Below are 18,920 nucleotides of genomic sequence, written 5' to 3'. Positions count from 1 at the left end.
CAGGGTATAATTTATTTTGGACATTCTTTCACACATAGTGTTTCAAAATGCAAGCCATACTGAATGGTGAAGACAGTGGGAGGAGTGTTCCCGAGAACCCTCTAGGGTCACTGATGGAATCCGCCATTGCCCTGTTGAAAGGGAATTCTGAGTGCTGCAGGACGTGATTGCGTATGTTCAACATAAACTAGGGCGCCTGGGTGGCTCAGTCGGTTAAGCGTCCGACTTCGGCTCCAGTCATGATCTCATGGTCAGTGGGTTCGAGCCCCATGTCGGGCTCTGTGCTGACAGCCTGGAGCCTGCTTTAGATTCTGTGTCTCCCTCTCTCTCTGCCTCTCCATCGCTCATTCTCTGTCTCTCAAAATAAAATAAAAGGGTATAAAAAATCTTAACTACTCATATTGTTTATTTCGAATAAAAATATATAGGAATTCTTCAGTGACTCAGTAGTTGTGTATCTTTTGAACGTAATCCTTGGAGATAAAAATTTTCATTTTGAAAACCAGTGTTTCATGTATATGATGGGTTTCACTCATCCAGAGAAACGATAAATATTTTCTTTATCTTTGGATCCTCAAAAAATGTGAACTTAGGCCTTGCTAGACCTCTGAGAAGTCCTGTCTGACAAAGCAAGATGGAAAAGGCTGAATGGAAACTAACTTTATCCATCATCACTTTGGTGAGAAAAGAACCTACGACCACCCTCTAGTCCCAGGGGTTAAAATTCCAGAACCTGGGGGGAAGGGGAGGCGGAGTACATTGATTACTAATGCTAAGGAGAGACGACGAGGTGAGCTGTCCGCACATCTGTTCCCTATCTGTCACAGGGGACTAGAAAAGAAGCCGGGGCTGCCTAGGGCATAAGTGTGAGCTTTGGTTATTTATGAGATTACTCAGCCCATATCCCTAGGCTAGACATGACAGAGGGTTTCTGGAAGAAAGGTCATGCAGTTTCCTGCAGGCCAGGACTGCTTCTCTTCAGAATGTCATGTGACTGCCAGTCCAAGAGAGCAAAGTGTAACGTCTCTCCTCCCCAACCTGCTGGTGGGCCACCCGGGGCTGATTCACCTGTGCGCCCTGATCACCTGGACTTTAACCTGGAGAGCCTCCTGGGCACCCTCTGAAGCAATCCCTGCTGATTCAGGCAGGACGGCAGCTGCCACAAACACCTCCAGGCGTCAGGGGCAGGCTCTCTGCCTTGCGGGGGGTTGGGGGGGGAGACCCTACGAAGTGCAAGGGAGATTCTCGGCTGGGTATGGAGTCGCTAGGTCTCTCCTGGGTCATCTGGCCTCCTGCTTTTACTGCCGGCCTCGACAGCTGGGCAGCTATTAACATCTGCTGTTTAACATCCAGAATGAGTTCCCAAAATGTTCTTACCAAGGGAGCAGGAAGTACAAAAATGCAGGGAGGCAGAATGGGGAGGACACCAAGCTCTTCTGTGTCACTGCCCCTTCCCAAACACCAAGACACCCCGAAGGGCATTAAAGTAACTGAGAGGTCCAAGACTGTATTCTAAACGTGTGTCTTACATCCAGGATCCTGATTTTCTAGGGCTTTCGGATACTTCCCAAATTTTATCAAATAGAAGCCCAAATTTTTTGAAAACCTAAAATGAACATTAAAAGCAGAAATGGAATGAATCTCATTTTCTAGTCTCGATGTGGCAAAACCAAAAGTGAAAAAGGAAAACTGCAATATCGTGTAGCTTTGGCTCAAAGGAGAACTGTGACCAAACCTGCAATAACAAATAATTTGGAAATCATCACTAATAACACTGATGATGAATTCAATGTGTCAACTTGACTGGACTAAGAGATGCCCAATAGCTGGTAAAACATTATTTCTGGGCTCGTCTGTGACAAGAGATTAGCATTTGACCAGTGCCTGAGTAAAGTGTTCCGCACTCACCAAGTGCATGGGCAAGCATCTCATCTTGAGGGCCTAAAGAGAACAAAAAGGCCCAGAGGAGTGAATTCCTTGCTCTCTTCTTGAGCTAGCATGTCCATCTTTTCCTGCTCTTAAACATTAAACCTCCTGGTTCTGTTTTTCAGACTCTGGGACTTACAACCTGCAACACCCCCCCCCCCCCGGGTTCTCAGGCCTTCCACCTCCACCGTGAGCTCTCCTGGTTCTTACGTGTTCCAACTTGGGCTCAATTCTGCCACTAGGCTTCCTGGCTCTCCAGCTTGTGGATAGCAGATTATGGGACTGCTTAGTCTTCATAACTGCATGAGCCAATCCCTGTCATCTCTCTCTCTCCATCATATATATATACATACACACATATATGCGTGTATATATACACATACATATAGGTTCTATTTCTCTAGGAAATTGTAACGCAGACATTATATAAAAAACTATAAAATGTGACTAAAACCACATTTAGAGGAAAATCAACAACTTAAATGTTTTTATCATTAAACAGCAAAGAATTAAAAGACACTATCCAGGGGCGCCTGGGCGGCTCAGTCAGTTAAGCACATGACTCTTGATTTCAGCTCAGGTTATGATCTCACAGTTCGTGGGTCCAAGCCCTGCACTGGGTTTTGCACTGACAGCGTGGAGTCTGCTTGGGATTCTCCCCCCCCCTCTCTCTGCCCCTACCCCACTTGTGCTCTCTCAAAAAAAGTTAAATAAATAAATAAATGACACACCTGAATACTTATTGAAAGCGTACACTGTGTAAGGCCCGAACACTACATATCTCATTGAACCTTCTCGGCACCTGCTCAGACAGGTACTGGTTCTTGCCCCTCATAGTACTTAGGAGGTTAGGTATCTTGCCCTTACCTTTCTGAACTGTTCAGAAATATAATGAGACACATCCACACAGTGTTCTAACTAAAATATCCGTTTCCAAGATTTCACATATTTCTTGATCTAATGCCACAAGTATTTATTGTCACATATCACATACAGGACCGTCTAATAAAGCAATGAGTAACGGATGTTTCTTCCCCTGCAAAACCCAGCTGTGGGTGTATGCTACAGAAGTGGGGGGAGAAATGTGGCTCATATTATGATCACTACTAAGCCTATGAGCTCAACTTGCCTGTAGGAAATGCTCAGAATGATGCATGAACCCGGCACCACAGCTACAGAGAGGAACGTGATTCCAACATTGGGTGGGGGCAGGAGTCAATGTGGTGCTTGTTGCCAGAGCCCACGGGAGCGGGTCTGTTGTTGGAACGATCAGTTAATGGGATGGAGGCAAGAAGAGCATACACATTTCCACTTTATTGAAATATTGCATAGATACAGAGCAGTTGGGCACATCCATTCTAAGGCACTATTCTGGTTTGAATGCAAGTCCACAAGAGAGAAAAGAGAAGCCATTACATTCCATAGTTTTCATCTCTACATTCAGACTCCTCCCGTATTACATGTTTATTGCTACTGGGATGTCAATTTTTACCCCACGCTTATAGCAGCATCATACAGGGACCCGGATGACAAGAATTAAAAGTTACGTCCTGGCTAGAGCACTCGTTGTGCTTTGGCACTTAATTACAGGCTCTCTTGCATTGTTCTCCATTTGTTTCCCAACTCCTGTTTAACTAACAATACTATAAACTCCTTATGAACTGGACTCCCGGATTAACGTCTTCACTAGTTTCCATTAAGCCTAGAACAGGACCAGTTAGGCACATAGCGCTTGCCCCCAAAATACTTATATTCAATATCACTTCCGAGAACTTCAATGGAATAGAACAAAATACACTTTCCCTAGTGCTGGAAAGAATGACTGGTATCTTCATAAAGGGACAACACTTGAATGTCCTGCTTCTTGGGTTTTATAACAAAGAACTAGGCTGAACAAACATTTTCATGTACTAACAGTTATAACTGACAAAGAGAGTTCTTCTCTTGCCACAGGAATCTGAGTCCTTACCACAACTATACGAGAACGTTTACATAAGTAGCAATATGTGTGTGTGATTATAAGTAAAATTCAAAGAGGTTGAGAATCATTGAGCGACTTATAAATTACCTCAATTACTGACCCTCACCTCCTTAAAATGATGTGTGTGTTACATAAAAAATACATATACGTAAAGAATTTTTCATAACACCCTTGAAACAACCGGGGATAACTAGGGTTGGGAGCAACGAGACTAAACTGATAGCTATAGAAGTTGTTAGAGGCGGTGTGTTCCAAGGAATATTTGCAGAAAACTAGTTCTGTGGGTTATTACTGGGTATACAAGAAAAAGGGTTCTGGGGGCAAATAGGTTTGCAAAACATTGAGCCAAAAGAGGTGCTTTTCCCGCCTTTACTGGAGGACCTCCTGATGTGCATTGTGTATCTAGAAAGTGGAGACAGCAGGGATCCCCGAACTTGTTTGTAAAATAGCTCTGACCCACAGTTAGGGGGACACTGAATGAAAGCATGGGCAAAATCTCTCACCAGTGAGAGACACACTGGTGAGTACCAAAGGAGAGTAAAAAGCCACAAAAACAGGTTTCTCCATCCATCTACATTAAATTACATACTACTTGTATGACATCAACTGTCCCATGGATTCTTCCACAAGGAGCTTTGTTAGTCCATGAACAAAATAAATCATCAAATTAATACTCAGCTCGAAGCGGCATCACCCCAGGCTGCCAACGAAACAGACTGGCGAACTGAGCAAAAATCAGAAAGGTTAAAATCGTGATTTCCTTAAACATAAACAATTTCCATGGAAATAACCCAGTTCTGGCCAGGCAAATGTGTTCTCTACACATTCTTATTATTTGGCAAAAATATATTGTCTCTCTTCTTGCCATCAGGGCGCATATAAAGCTTTGAACTAACTTAATCCCATTTAATAATGACAGCAAAATATTCACGGTGCTGGGTTAGTCATTATATTGCTAGACACAATCATCCACTCTATTGACCCTACTCTGAAAAGGATTGTCAGCGATCATATGCTTTCTGCTTCTATCTAGGATGGAGTTGGCTTGGGACACAAAACATTTGCATTGTAAAAACAACAATAACAAAAAATGTCAGAGAGACAGCATAAACCCAATCTGGGAATGTTGCGAGAGTATGTGGATACTCTAGAACGCATAGACTTTGGAAGAAGGGTTTTTAAAAAATAGTTTTTAAAACCTGTTCTCCTAAGCTCAAACAGAAAGATTCTTCCAAGACAAACAGGCTGCTGGAGGTTAATTTTTTTTTTTTTTAGTTAGTGTCAGTGTCTGTTAGGAACGTGTTGGCTCCCACAACTGTTAAAGAAGTCCTCGGAAGTGAGTGACCTGGTGCATGATAAGGCCCGCCCTCTGCCTGAAGCTCTTAGCACAGTGACTACACTTGTAAGGCTTCTCCCCTGTGTGAATTCTCAAGTGTATGACAAGGCTTGGTCTCTGTCTAAAGCTTTTCCCACAGTAATTACATTTAAAAGGTCTCTCTTCTGTGTGAGTTCTCTGATGCAAAGTAAGGGCCGTCAGTCTACTAAAACTCTTCCCACAGCTGTGACATCTGTGGGGTTTTTCACCCGAATGAGTTTTCAGATGTCTTTTGAGACTCGATCCGTGACAAAAGCTTTTCCCACACTCGAGACACTTGTACGTTTCTTCTTCAGAATGGGTTCTCTGGTGCCCTATAAGGTGTGACCGCCGAGTGAATCGCTTTTTACACACCGTGCATTCATAGGGCCTCTCCCCGGTATGAAGTCGCTGGTGTCTGTAAAGGTCTGAACTACGAAGGAATCTTTTCCCACACTCAGGGCACTTGTGAGGTTCCTCTCCTGAGTGAATCCTCTGGTGCCCTGTAAGTTGCGACTTCCGTGCAAAACACTTTCCACACTGAGAACATCGGTGAGGTTTGTCCCCTGGACTCTTTTTCTTCTGGGGTCTGGGGTCGAGAGCTTCTTCTAAGGTGGAATTCTCAGGTTTCTCTCCTGCAGAGGGGCTCTGGTGGTCTACCAGTTTTGTTAAATCTGTCTGTAAATCCTCTGGGGGACTTTCCCACTGATTTTCCAACTGTATATAGTCTTTCTGCAAAATGGGACCATGGAGAGTGTTCCCCTCTAAAGTAACAATAAAGGGATACATATTTTCCAGCTTCTTCTGTTTTGAAGAATCGTCTTCATTTTCTATCCCAATCTCAAAACCTGAGAGAAGAAACAGAAACTGCAGATGTCAGTGCATCCCGCAGAGAGGAAGACATGAGGGAAAATGAAGAGTTGCATTAAGCCACCAGTAGGAATGCAGCAATTCCCAAGTAGAACCCCGGACTCTTTTCCCTGATTAAGGGTGACTTTTTCTTTTCTTCCGTCCATGATATCGATGAACAATTACTTACCTAGCTTGGAATCAAGTAACTGTTTCATTTCTTTGGAATCCTGTAGTTCCTTCACCCATGCCTCTTCTCTAGGCTCCAATGAAAAGTTCACGTCAAGCTTTGGTATTGGATATCCTGGCCGTGAGAAACATGAGAAGTGTGATAGGTTATGACCTCAAGGATTTTACTTGACATTATCCTGGACATGTGGGCACTTAATGTCTACTTTCTTCCCCCTGTTACTATTATTCCACCCAAGATCTCTTATAAGAAACTCCCTTGTTTAAAGATAAAAATAAAACCTGTAATGAGAGGACATCCTTTTGTGCTCAATTCAAGACCATTCTCCTCCAGGGAAGGGGAGTAAACCATTTCTGTGTTGAAATCAACGCACTAAATGATTTCTGTATCTATTTTGATATTTGATTTATTCAGGTTAGAGCCAAAATAGGAAGTAAATATTCATAACCTTTGGCATATTAAAACTGAGAAATGCTGCTATTGATCCCAAGTGAAAGGAACGCTGGAAGCTGGGGTTATGAGGGGCACCTGGGGGGCTCATATCAGTTAAGCACAGGACTCTTGATTTCGGCTCAGGTCATGATCTCTTGGTTCATGGGTTTGAGTCCTGAGTCGGGTTCTGTGCTGATAGCTTGGGATACTCTCTCTTCCCCTCTCTCTGTCCCTCCCCCATTCAAGGACATATGCACACTCTCTCTCAAAAATAAATTAACTTAAAAATTATGAAATTTTTATGGTTATGCAACTATTTACTGAAAAATTTTCCATTGAGATTTTCAAATAAAATGCAAAATGTCTAGGTTGGCAACAAGCAAAAGCAGTGTTTATGCTTATTTCAGCTGAAGTCTAGACGTGCACGCTCTTGAAATTAACCCAAATAACTATCCAACAGTATTTCTCACTGTCGGTCTAAGAACAACTAGGCCAAGTTCCTGCACTCACTCTCCCCCTGTGTCCTACTCCACCACTCCCCCCCCAAGAGCGGCTGTGGCTTGTGTTGTCTTTCCATGACCCTTTCTCACCTTCCTCAGCTCTGGCAAAGTGTATTGGTCTGCAATAATGTGTGGGATGAAAATTGTTGACTTGAAATCTAAATGCAGAATGTTGTTTAAATATGAGCAATATTTTAAAAATATTAGCATTGTTAAAATAACTAGCAAATAACACTGCTAGGGATTTACCCAAGGGATACAGAAGTGCTGACACATACGGGCACATGCACCCCAATGTTCATAGCGGCACTGTCAACAATAGCCAAGCCATGGAAAGAGCCTAACTGTCCATCACCTGATGAATGGATCAAGAAGATGTGGTTTATATATACAATGGAGTGCTACATGGCACTGAGGAAGAATTAAATCTGGCCATTTGTAGCAAACTGGATGGAACTCAAGGGTCTTATGCTAAGTGAAATAAGTCAGGCAGAGAAAGACAGATACCATGTTTTCACTTATAATTGGAACAGAAGAAACCTAACAGAGGATCATGGGGGAGGGGAAGAAGAAATAAATAGTTGGGGAGAGGGAGGGAGGCAAACCATGAGAGACTCTTGAATACTGAGAACAAACTGAGGGCTGATGGGGGAGGGGGAGAAGGGAAGGGGCATGGAGGTGGGCACTTGTGAGGATGAGCACTAGGTGTTATATAGAAACCAACTTGACAATAAACTATATTAAAAATTATTAGCAAATGAATGAAAATTTAAGTTTCCAAACATTATGTCAACACATAGGAAGTAGATTAAAATACCTTATTTTATAATGTCATGGAAAAAAAACACTTTTGCAATTGAGAATAAACAAAAATGAATTTCAAATAAAATTTTGCTCAAATTCACTATATTGCTGGGCGCCTAGGTGGCTTAGTCGGTTAAGCATCCGGCTCTTGATTTCAGCTCAGGTCATGATCTCATGGTTAGTGAGTCTGAGCCCCAAATCGAGTTCTGCATGGAGTGTGGAGCCTGCTTGAGCTCCTCTCTCTGCCTCTCCCCCGTGTGCTCTCTTTGTCTCTCTCTCAAAATAAATAAACTTAAAAAAATAAAAAATAAATTCACTATATTGTATTTGTTTAGATTTCAAAGCTAGGAGTGGGATCAAAGGGTACTATGGCACAGGTCAAACAAAACTGGGGGTTACAGATCAAAGCAAAGCTGTCCTGAGGGAAATCTGAAACTTGAAAGAAGCAGACTAGTGAAGGCCTACGTGTAAAATATCGATTTATAACCGAAATGTAGTGGGGGAGACGGGCTTGCAGCATATCGTGAGGAGATCTGCATACCTACTTCCCAATGAAACTAGTGAAAATTATTAAAAATAAAAAACAAGGGCACCTGGGTGGTTCAGTGGGGTCTTGATTTTGGCTCAGGTCATGATCTCACAGTTCACGGGACCAAGCCCTGCACTGGGCTCCACGCTGACAGCTTGGAGTCTCTCTCTCCCTCTCTCTGCCCCTTCCCTGCTTGTGTTTTCTCTATCTCAATAAATAAATAAACTTAAAAAAATCAAATAAAACAAACATTGGTCCTAAGGGCCTACAGCAAACCACGAAACATCTATTTTTCTCTAATCTGCTAACATTCACAGGTAATAGGAGATTCTTGAGGATTTAAACCGCAGCAGTTCTCTTTGGTGCCTCTCCCAGCCCCATCCACACTGGCATAGTCAAGGGACCGAGGCAGCCTCTCCCCTGGCTCCCTTTCAGAGGGCCATCTTCTTGGAAGGGACAGGACCTCGGCATTTCTCATTCTACCCCCAGCTACACATTGTTGATTCTAAAGGCCAAACAATCGTGGCTGCAAGGTGGGGGCGGGTTTTATCTACCCAGTCTCCACTGAGGGACGATCTACCCTGAGTGTCATCCGGGTGAGAGCACTAGAGTACTCCCTGACTGTCCTTGTAAGGCAGCTGTGATTGTAAGGCAGTGGTTCGATGCCTGGGGAGAGCCAAGCCAAGGACACCTGAGGGCGGGACCCAGTGCTGGGCTCCAGAAGCGAGTTTCACTCGGAGACAGTCACTGCATTTCCCCCTACTCCAGAGCAACGTATCAGAGACTGGGCCTACGAGAAGCAGGCCTTCAAACTGGTAGCTCCTAATATATTCTCCAGAAAACTGATTTCTTTGCAACAGAGAGTGAAAACATTCAAGCCTCAGGATATTCTAAAAAAGCGTACAGGTTATAATGACAGGCAACCGGAAAGAGTTTGATAGATTCATGGACCATACACCCTAAGCTGCAGGCTGACTAGTTTGCAGAAGAGATCTGGAGGGGAAAGACAAGCTGGGAGGGGCCCTCCTGGGATCACAACAAATCATGAAGCTGACCTCAGGAGCTAGCCCAACAAAGGTATCTGAAATTGGCTGGATTAGTCGACAGAGAAATTATACTCCAGGGTATTGTTGAAAACAATAGAGCAATTAGCTGGCAAATTGATGGCTATGTGAGGTCAGGCAAAGAGACAGCCAAAGAAAGCCCGGGGAAAAAGTACTGTCCTGCCAGCGTGACTGGGTGCATATCCAAGGCTATGCTCCCAGAGGAGCAACATCAAAAGGTTAACATTTCAGAGTGGACTAGACTTGACTAAAATAATGTGGCCATGACCAAACAAAAAAACAAACAAGTAACAGTAACGAGCCTTGGGGAGGGGGAAGAAGGAATCAGAGTTGCTGTAATACATCATCTAAAACGTTCAGTTTCCAACAAAACACGATGAGCCATGCATGTGGACAGGGAAGTATGACTCATACACTAGAAAAAAAGACTGGGGGACGGAATCTGCCTATGAAACTGACAAGATATTGAATTCAACAAAGACTTCAAATAGCCATTATGAGTATGTTCCAAGAATGAAACAAATCCATGATTAAACAAGTAAATTATGATGACAAACAACATCACATCACATCAAGTAGAGAATATCAATAAATAGAAAGTATAAAATAATCCAATGGAAATTCTGGAGCTGAAAAGTACAATAACTAAAATGAAAACTTCCCTAGAATGGCTCAAGAATGGATGTGAATGGTCCTAAGAAATCAGTGAACTTGGAGACAGATCAGTAGAGATTATACTATCAGAAGAACAGAGAGGAAAAAAAGAATGAAGGGAAGTGAGTGAATGGAGCTTCAGAGAAAAGTGGGGTACCACTAAGGGCCATTATAATAGATATATAATGAATGAACCAGAAGAGGAGTGAGAGAAAGGAGCAGGAAAAAAAGAAATTGAAAAAATAGTGGCCCCGGCGCACCTGGGTGGCTCAGTTGGTTAAGTGTCCGGCTTCAGCTCAGGTCATGATCTCACGGTTTGTGGGTTTGAGCCCCACATCAGGCTCTGTGCTGACAGCTAGCTCAGAGCCTGGAGCCTGCTTCAGATTCTGTATCTCCCTCTCTCTCTCACCCTTCCCTGCTCATGCTGTCTCTCAAAAGAAAAAAAAAAAAGAAAAAATAGTGGCCCCAAACTGCCCAAATGTGTTAAAAACACATTCATCTGCACATCTAGGAATTCAATTAATTCCAAGCAGGACAAACACAAAGAGATCTACAAACAGGGAACTCCAATAAAATTAAAGGCCAAGTCCTTACCAGCAACACTGGAGGCCAGAAGACAGTGGGACAACATATTCAAAGTGCTCAGAGAAAAATGAGAAATGCCAACCTAGAATCTTATATTCAGAAAACCCATCTTGAAAAAATGAATGCGAGGGGTGCCTGGGTGGCTCAGTCGGTTAAGCGTACAACTTTGGTTCAGGTCATGATCTCCCAGTCTGTGAGTTCAAGTCCCACGCTGGGCTCTGTGTTGACAGCTCAGAGCCTGGAACCTGCTTCAGATCCTGTTTCTCCATCTCTCTGACCCTCCCCCACTAACGCTCTGCCTCTCTCTCTCTCAAAAATAAACATTAAAATTTTTTTAAAAAATGAATGTGAAATAACAATATTTCTAATAAACAAAAAACTGAGAGAATTCATTGGTAGCAGTCTTGCCTAACAAGAAATACTAAAGGAAGGTTCTCAGTCTGAAAGCTAGTGATTCCAAATGGTAATTCAAATCCACGTGAAAAAACAAAGGGCACAGTGTGAGGGTAATTATAAAACACAGTATAACTATTAATTTCTGTTCCTTTTTCTCCTAAAAGACTGAGAGAGAGAGAGTACAAGCAGGAGAGAGGCAGAGAGAGAGAGGGACACAGAATCCAAAGCAGGCTCCAGGTTCTGAGCTGTCAGCACAGAGCCCGATACGGGGCTCGAACTCACAAACTGTGAGATCATGATCTGAGCTGAAGTCGGATGAATAACTGACTGAGCCACTTATGTTCCCCTCTTCTCTTAAAATATTTTAAAAGCAATGGTATAAAACAATATATATGTGCATTGCTGGGCAAATAATCTATAGAAATGTAAGATATTTGCCAATAACAGCACAAATGAGGTGGATGAGAGCAAAACTGTATAGGAGTAAAAAAGTGACCCTAATTAATAACTAAAATCCACAGGAAAAAATGAAGAAAACCAGAAATATAAATAACGTTAATACAACAAAAGTCATAATATCTATTTGTATCCCTTTCCTCTCTAGCTCTTTTAAGGCTTAAAATTATATAAAGTAATATCTTTAACAATGTATTGTTGAGTTTCTAACTTTTTTGAGGTTTTAACGTTTTTGATGCAATATGTAGGATAGTAATACCACAAAAAGGGAGAAAATAGAGGTGTACAGAAGAAATATTTCTATATTTTACTAGCATTAAATTAGTATAAATCTAAAGCTGATTATGTTAAGATGTACATACTAATCTCTAGAGTAACCAATAAGGAAATAACTAAAAAAATAGTGAAAATTGATTTAAGTAAAGTGCTACATTAAGAAGACAATTACTTACTCTGGAAAACTGTGTGGAGGTTCCTCAAAAAACTATCCATGGAGCTCCCCTATGACCCAGCAATAGCACTGCTGGGGATCTACCCAAGGGATACAGAAGTGCTGATGCATAGGGGCACATGTACCCCAATGTTCATAGCAGCACTTTCAACAATAGCCAAATCACGAAAGAGCCTAAATGTCCATTACCCAATGAATGGATCAAGAAGATGTGGTATATATACACAATGGAGTACTACATGGCAATGAGAAAGAATGAAATCTGGCCATTTGTAGCAACGTGGATGGACCTCGAGGGTGCCATGCTAAGCGAAATAAGTCAGGCAGAGAAGGACAGATACCATATGTTGTCACTCATAGGTCTAACAGGAGAAACCTAAGAGAGGACCATGGGAAGGGAAAATTGGGAGAAAGACTTGGGAAGAGGGAGGGAGGCAAATCACGAGAGACCTTTGAATGCTGAGCACAAACTGAGGGCTGAAGAGGGAAGGGGGAAGGGGAAGGGGGTGATGGACATGGAGGAGGGCACTTGTGGGGAAGAGCACTGGGTGTTATATGGAAACCAACTTGGTAATAAACTATTTAAAAAAAACATTTACTTAGTGCAAAAGAAAGCAGCATATGAAGGACAGAGAAACAAAAAAATATGAGACATATAGAAAACAAAAAGTAAAATTTCAAATGTAAACTACACCATTTCAAAAGTCAGATTAAACATAGATGGGTTAAACAACTCAATCAAAAGGCAGAGATCATTATATTAGATTTTAAAACTCCATCTATATGCTGTCTACAGGAGACATACTTTAGATTCAAAGATACTAACTGAAAGTAAAGGGATGGAAAAAGAAATATCATGCAAATAACAACCCCAAGACAGCCAGAGTGATTACACTAATATCATACAAAATGGACATCAAAACAAAAAAGTTTCTAGAGATAATGAGGATCCGTTCATAATGATAAAACGACCAATCAGAAAGAGATACCAATTCTAACCGTACCTGCACTTAAAAACAGAGTAACTAATCCATGACTGTAAACGCTGACAGAGCAAATGAAATAGACAAATGAGCAATAATAGAGACTTAAATACCTCTTCTCACTACTGGATAAAAAATCTAGGAAAAAGATCAACAAAAGAAGACAAAAAAATTATAAACCAACTAAATGTCACAGACATTTACAGAATACTCCACCCAAGAAATACAGAACACGTGTTCTTAGGGGCACATGGAAAATTCTCCAGGGCAGTCAAGATGCTATACCATAAAACAAATGTTCAAAAATGTGAAAGGCTCACAATTACAAAGTGTATTCTCCCACTAAAATAGAATGAAATTAGAAAAAAATAACAGAGGGGCGCCTGGGTGGCTGGGTTGGTTAAGCATCCGATTCTTGATTTCAGTTTAAGTCTTGATCTCAGGGTTGTGATTTCAAGCCCTGCATTGGGCTCCACGCTGGGTGTGGAGCTAATTAAAAAAGAAATAAATAACAGAAAGAAATTTGAGGACTTCATAAATACAAGAATATTAAACAACACACTCCTAAATAATCAATCATAGAAAAAAGTCAAGACATAAATTAGAAATACTTTGAGATAAATGAAAATGAACACACAACATGCCAAAACTTAGGAATGTACCTAAATCAGTGCTTGAAGAGAAATCTATAGCTGTGAATTCCTATATTGAAAAGAAATAAAAAATCTCAAATGAATAATCTAACTTTGCACCTTGAAATATTAGAAAAATAAGAGCAAACAAAACCTAAAACAACTAGAAGAAAATAATAAAGATTAGGGCAGGATTTAATGAAATAGAGAACAGTAAAACAAGAGAGAAAATCAATGAAACCAAGGTCAGTTCTTTGAAAAAAATTAACAAAATTGACAAATCTTCAGCTAAATTGACCAAGAAGAGAGAAAACTCAAATGATTATAATCATAAATAAAAGGGGAACTATTACCACTAACTTTACAGAAATAAAAAGGATTATAATGGAATACTGTGAACAACTGCATAGAAGTAAATTAGATAAATGAAATGTACAAATTCCTGGAAACACACAAACTACCCAAAATGGATTCAAGAAGAAATATAAAATCAGCATACACTTATAACAAGTAAAGACACTGAATTTGTAATCAAAACACTTCTCACAAAGAAAAGCCCAGGTCTGAATGGTTCACTGGTGAATTCTACCAAACATTTAAAGAATTAACACTAATTCTACATAATCTCTCACTGAAAATAGAAGAGAATGGAATACTTACCAACTCACTATACTGGCATAAGGAAAGAAAAAGGTATCAATGGAATAGAATTGATAATCCAGAAATAGCCTTGTCATTTATTGTCAATCGATTTTTGAGAAAGGTACCACAACAATTCAATGGGGAAAGAATAGTTTCCTCCACAAATGGTGCTGGGCCAACTAGATATGCACGTGTAAAAGAATGATGTTGGTCCCATTCCTCACATCATATACAAAAGTTAATTCATAATGGATCAATGATCTAAATTTAAGAGCTAAATCCACAAGACTCTTAGAAGGAAGCATAGGTACAAGGGCACCTGGTGGCTCAATAGATTGAGCATCCAATTTTTGATTTTGGCTCAGGTCATGATCCCAGCCAGGGTCATGGGATTGAGCCCTCTGTCGGGCTCTGCACTGAGCCTGGAGCCTGATTAAGATTCTCTCTCTTTCTCTCTCTCTCTCTCTCTCTCTCTCTCTCTCTCTCTCTCTCTCTCTCCCTCTGTGCCTCTCCTCTCCTCTTGCATGTGCTCTCTCTTAAAAACAAAAAACAGGGGCATCTGGGTGGCTCAGTTTGTTAAACGTCCTACTTTGGCTCCAGTCATGAGCTCACAGTTCGTGAGTTCAAGCCCCGCGTGCAGCTCCACGCTGTCTGTGTGGAGCTTGCTTGGGATTCTTGCTCTCTCCATTCTCTCTGCCCCTCCCCTGTTCATACTTTCTCTCTCTCTCTCTAAATAAATAAACTTAAAAAATGTATATTAAAAAAAGAAGGAAACATAGCTCTAAAGCTTCATGATCTTGAATTAGGCAACAGTTTCTTAAATGTGATATCCAAAGTATAAACAACAAAAGAAAAAAATAGAAATTCTTCACAAACACATCCAAAAAAGAGAAAAAGAAGAAGGATTTCCCCACTCAGTCTATGAGGCCAATAGTACCCTGATAACAAAACTAGATAAAGACAGGACTAAAACTAAAAAACAAGGGCGCCTGGGTGGCTCAGTGGGTTGAGTGTCTGGCTTCGGCTCAGGTCATGATCTCACTGTTCATGGGTTCAAGCCCCACATCAGGCTCTGTGCTGACCGCCAGCTCAGAGCCTGGGGCCTGTCTTTGGATTCTGTGTCTCCCTCTCTCTTTGACCCTCTCCTGCTCACACTCTCTCTCTCTCTCTCTCTCTCAAAAATAAATAAAACATTAAAAATTTTTTAAACCCACTACAGACAATATCTCTGATGAAAATCAATGCAAAAACCTTCAACAAAATACTAGCAAACCAAATCAAGCAATATATAATATGAATTATCCACCAGGATCAAGTAATACTTAAGAATTCAATGTTGGTTTAACACTCAAAAGTTAAGGAAATATGCCACTACAATAGAACGAAAAGTAAAAGCATGATCATCTCAATAGATGCACAAAAGGCATGTGACAAAATTCAAGAGTTTCTTGATGTCAGGTCTCACCACTTATGTTCAACATTGTACTGGAGGTTCTCACCACGGTAATTAGGTAAGGAAAAGAAAGAAAAGGTATCTAGATTAGAATATTATAAGTAAAACGATCTCTTTTTTCAGATGGCATAATCTTTTATATAGAAAATCCTAAGGAATCCAGTAAAAATAATTTGAACTAATAAACAAGTAGGATTATAGGACACAAGATCAATATGCAAAAATTAATTATAATCCTCTCTCTATATAGATATTAAGTTAATTATTTTGAGAAAGAGAGAGAGAAAAGGCAAGCACATGCATGGGAAGGACAGAGAGAGAGGAAGAGAGAGAATCCCAAGCAGGCTCCGTGCTCAGTGCATAGCCCGATGTGGGGCTGGAATTCACGCATGAACTGTGAGATCATGGCTTGAGCTGAAACCAAGAGTCGAATGCCTAACCGACTGAGCCACCCAGGTGCCCTGTAACCCTATATATTTTTAAAGAACAACCCAAAAATGAAATTAAGAAAACAATTCCTCTGACAAAACTATTAAAAAGAATACTTAGGAACAAAATTAATAAAAGCAGTGCAAAACCTTATACTTGGGAAACAATAAAAAATTGTAAAAAAAATGAAAGATCTAAATAAATGGAAAAGCACCACATCTGCATGCATCACAAATTTAATACTGTTAACATGGCGATACTCTCCAAACTTATCTACAGATTCAACATAACCCCTACCAGAATCCGTCTTTGTAGAAACTGATAAGCTGATTCTAAGTATCACACGGAACTGTACCAAACTCAGAGCAGCCAATACAATCTTGACAAATAAAAACAAAGGTGGAGCCCTCACACTCTATTTCCAAACTTACTAGAAAGCAATAATAAAGACAGTGTGGTATTTCCGTACGAACAGACATATAGATCACTGGACTGGAGATGACCGTCCAGAAGTAAACCCATATACCTGTAGTCAACTGATTTCTGACAAGGGTTTCAAGTCCATTCGATGTGAAAAGGAGGAGCTTTTTTAGCAAACCATGCTGAAACAACTGAATATGCAAAAAAATATATAAATATACATAGTATTTGGGCAGCTACTGTGCAAATTATACAAAAATTAATTGAAAATGACTCAAAGCATTAAATGCAAGCTGAAACTATAAACTCTTTGGAGAAAATTGAAGGGCAAATTTTCATGATCTTGTATCAGGCAATGGTTTCTTAGATAAGACGTAAAAAGCACAAGCAACAAAAGAAAAAATAGTTAAACTGGACCTCAAAATTAGAAAAAAAAGAACTTTTATGCTACAAAGGACACTATTAAGAAAGTAAAAAGACAAATCATAAAACATGAAAGAATATTTATAAGTCATATATCTAATAATAGACTTTTATCTAGAACATACAAAGATCATACACAACTCAATAATAAAAACACATATAATCCAACTTAAAAATAGGGAGGGGTGCCTGGGTGGCTCAGTTTGGTAGAGCATCCGACTCTTGATATCAGGGGTGTGAGTTCAAGGCCCACGTTGAGTGTGAAGCCTACTTAAAAAAAATAAAAACATTAAAAATAAAAATAGATAAAAAATCTTAATAGGCATTTCTCCGGTGAAGATATACAAATGCCCAATAAGCCCATGAAATGATACTCAACACCATTAATGTTTGAAGAAACACAGATTAAAACCGCAATTAGATACCACCTCACAGCCATTAAGCTGGCCAGAATAAAAATGTCAGATTCTTCTCAAGTGCATATGAGATAGTTTCTAAGATGCAGACCTTATTTTAGGTCACAAATCAGTTTCTATATATTTAAAAACACAGATACCATTCAAAGTACTTACTCTGACCACAATGGAATGAACTTACAAATCAGAACAGAAGGAAAACTGGAAAATTGACAAATTTGTGAAAATTGAATAACACTCGGTTAAACTAATGGATGCAAGAAGAAATCACAAAGAAAATTAGAAAATACTCAGAGATCAATGGAAATGCAAATGCAAAGTACTGAAACTTATGAGACCTAATGAATGCAGTGCATAAGGGAATTTACAGCTAAAATACTTACATTAGTAAACAAAAAAAGCCCCAAACAATAACATAACTTTACAACTTAAGGAACTAATAAGAAAAACACTAAGCCCAAAGCTAGCAGAAGGAAGGAAACAATAAAGATTAGGCTGAGATAAACAAAATAAAGACTAGAAAGACAATAGAGAAAACCAATGAAACCAAACATTGGCTTTTTTGAAAAGATTAATGAACTTGACAAACTGTTAGCCAGATGAACTAAGACAAAGAGGAAGAAGGCAAAAATTGTTAAAATTAAAAATAAAGTGGGGATATTTCCAATAATTCTGCATAAATAAAAACAATTATAAGAGAGTACCACAAACAACCATACACAAATTGGATAACCTAGGTGAAATAGATAAATTATCAGAAACAGAAAAGCTACCAAGACTAGATAATAAAGAAATGGAAAGATCTGAGTACACCTGTAACTAGTAAGGAGAGTGAAGCAGCAATCAAAAATCTACTGACACTGTTGGTGGCAATGTAAACTGGTGCAGTCGCTCTGGAAAACAGTGTGGAGGTTCCTCAAAAAACTATCCGTAGAACTCCCTTATGACCCAGCAATAGCCCTGCTAGGGATTTACCCAAGGGATAAAGAAGTGCTGATGCATAGGAGCACATGTACCCCAATGTTCATAGCGGCACTTTCTACAGTAGCCAAATCATGGAAAGAGCCTAAAAGCCCATCAACTGATGAATGGATCAAGAAGACGTGGTATATATATACAATGGAGTCCTACATGGCAATGAGAAAGAATGACATATGGCCATTTGTAGCAAAGTGGATGGACCTCGAGGGTGTCATGCTAAGAGAAATAAGTCAGGCAGAGAAGGATAGATACCATATGGTTGCATTCACAGGTCTAACAGGAGAGACCTGGCAGGGGACCCTGGGGAGAGGAAGGGGGAAAGAGAGCGGGGAAGAGTGAGGGACACAGATCAAGGGAGACTACTGAATAC

At 40.3% G+C, this 18,920-nt stretch overlaps 1 protein-coding gene across 3 annotated transcripts in view; it reads right to left on the bottom strand.

Annotated features, from left to right (window-relative positions):
* Positions 1 to 3,220: 3,220 nt before the first annotated feature.
* Positions 3,221 to 18,920, bottom strand: part of ZNF449 (zinc finger protein 449) — a 24,446-nt gene continuing 8,746 nt past the window's right edge. For all 3 annotated transcript variants that reach the window (XM_029930012.1, XM_029930011.1, XM_029930013.1), the window contains exons 4-5: positions 6,301 to 6,414; positions 3,221 to 6,109 (exon numbers count right to left, since the gene is read on the bottom strand). In XM_029930012.1, coding sequence (XP_029785872.1) covers positions 5,226 to 6,109; positions 6,301 to 6,414 — 998 coding nt within the window. In that variant the 3' untranslated portion in view covers positions 3,221 to 5,225. The remainder of the gene's footprint in view (positions 6,110 to 6,300; positions 6,415 to 18,920) is intronic.

Source organism: Suricata suricatta, chromosome X (assembly GCF_006229205.1).
Source record: "Suricata suricatta isolate VVHF042 chromosome X, meerkat_22Aug2017_6uvM2_HiC, whole genome shotgun sequence".
Lineage (NCBI taxonomy): Eukaryota > Metazoa > Chordata > Mammalia > Carnivora > Herpestidae > Suricata > Suricata suricatta.
This window is presented reverse-complemented; position numbering and strand designations above follow the sequence as displayed.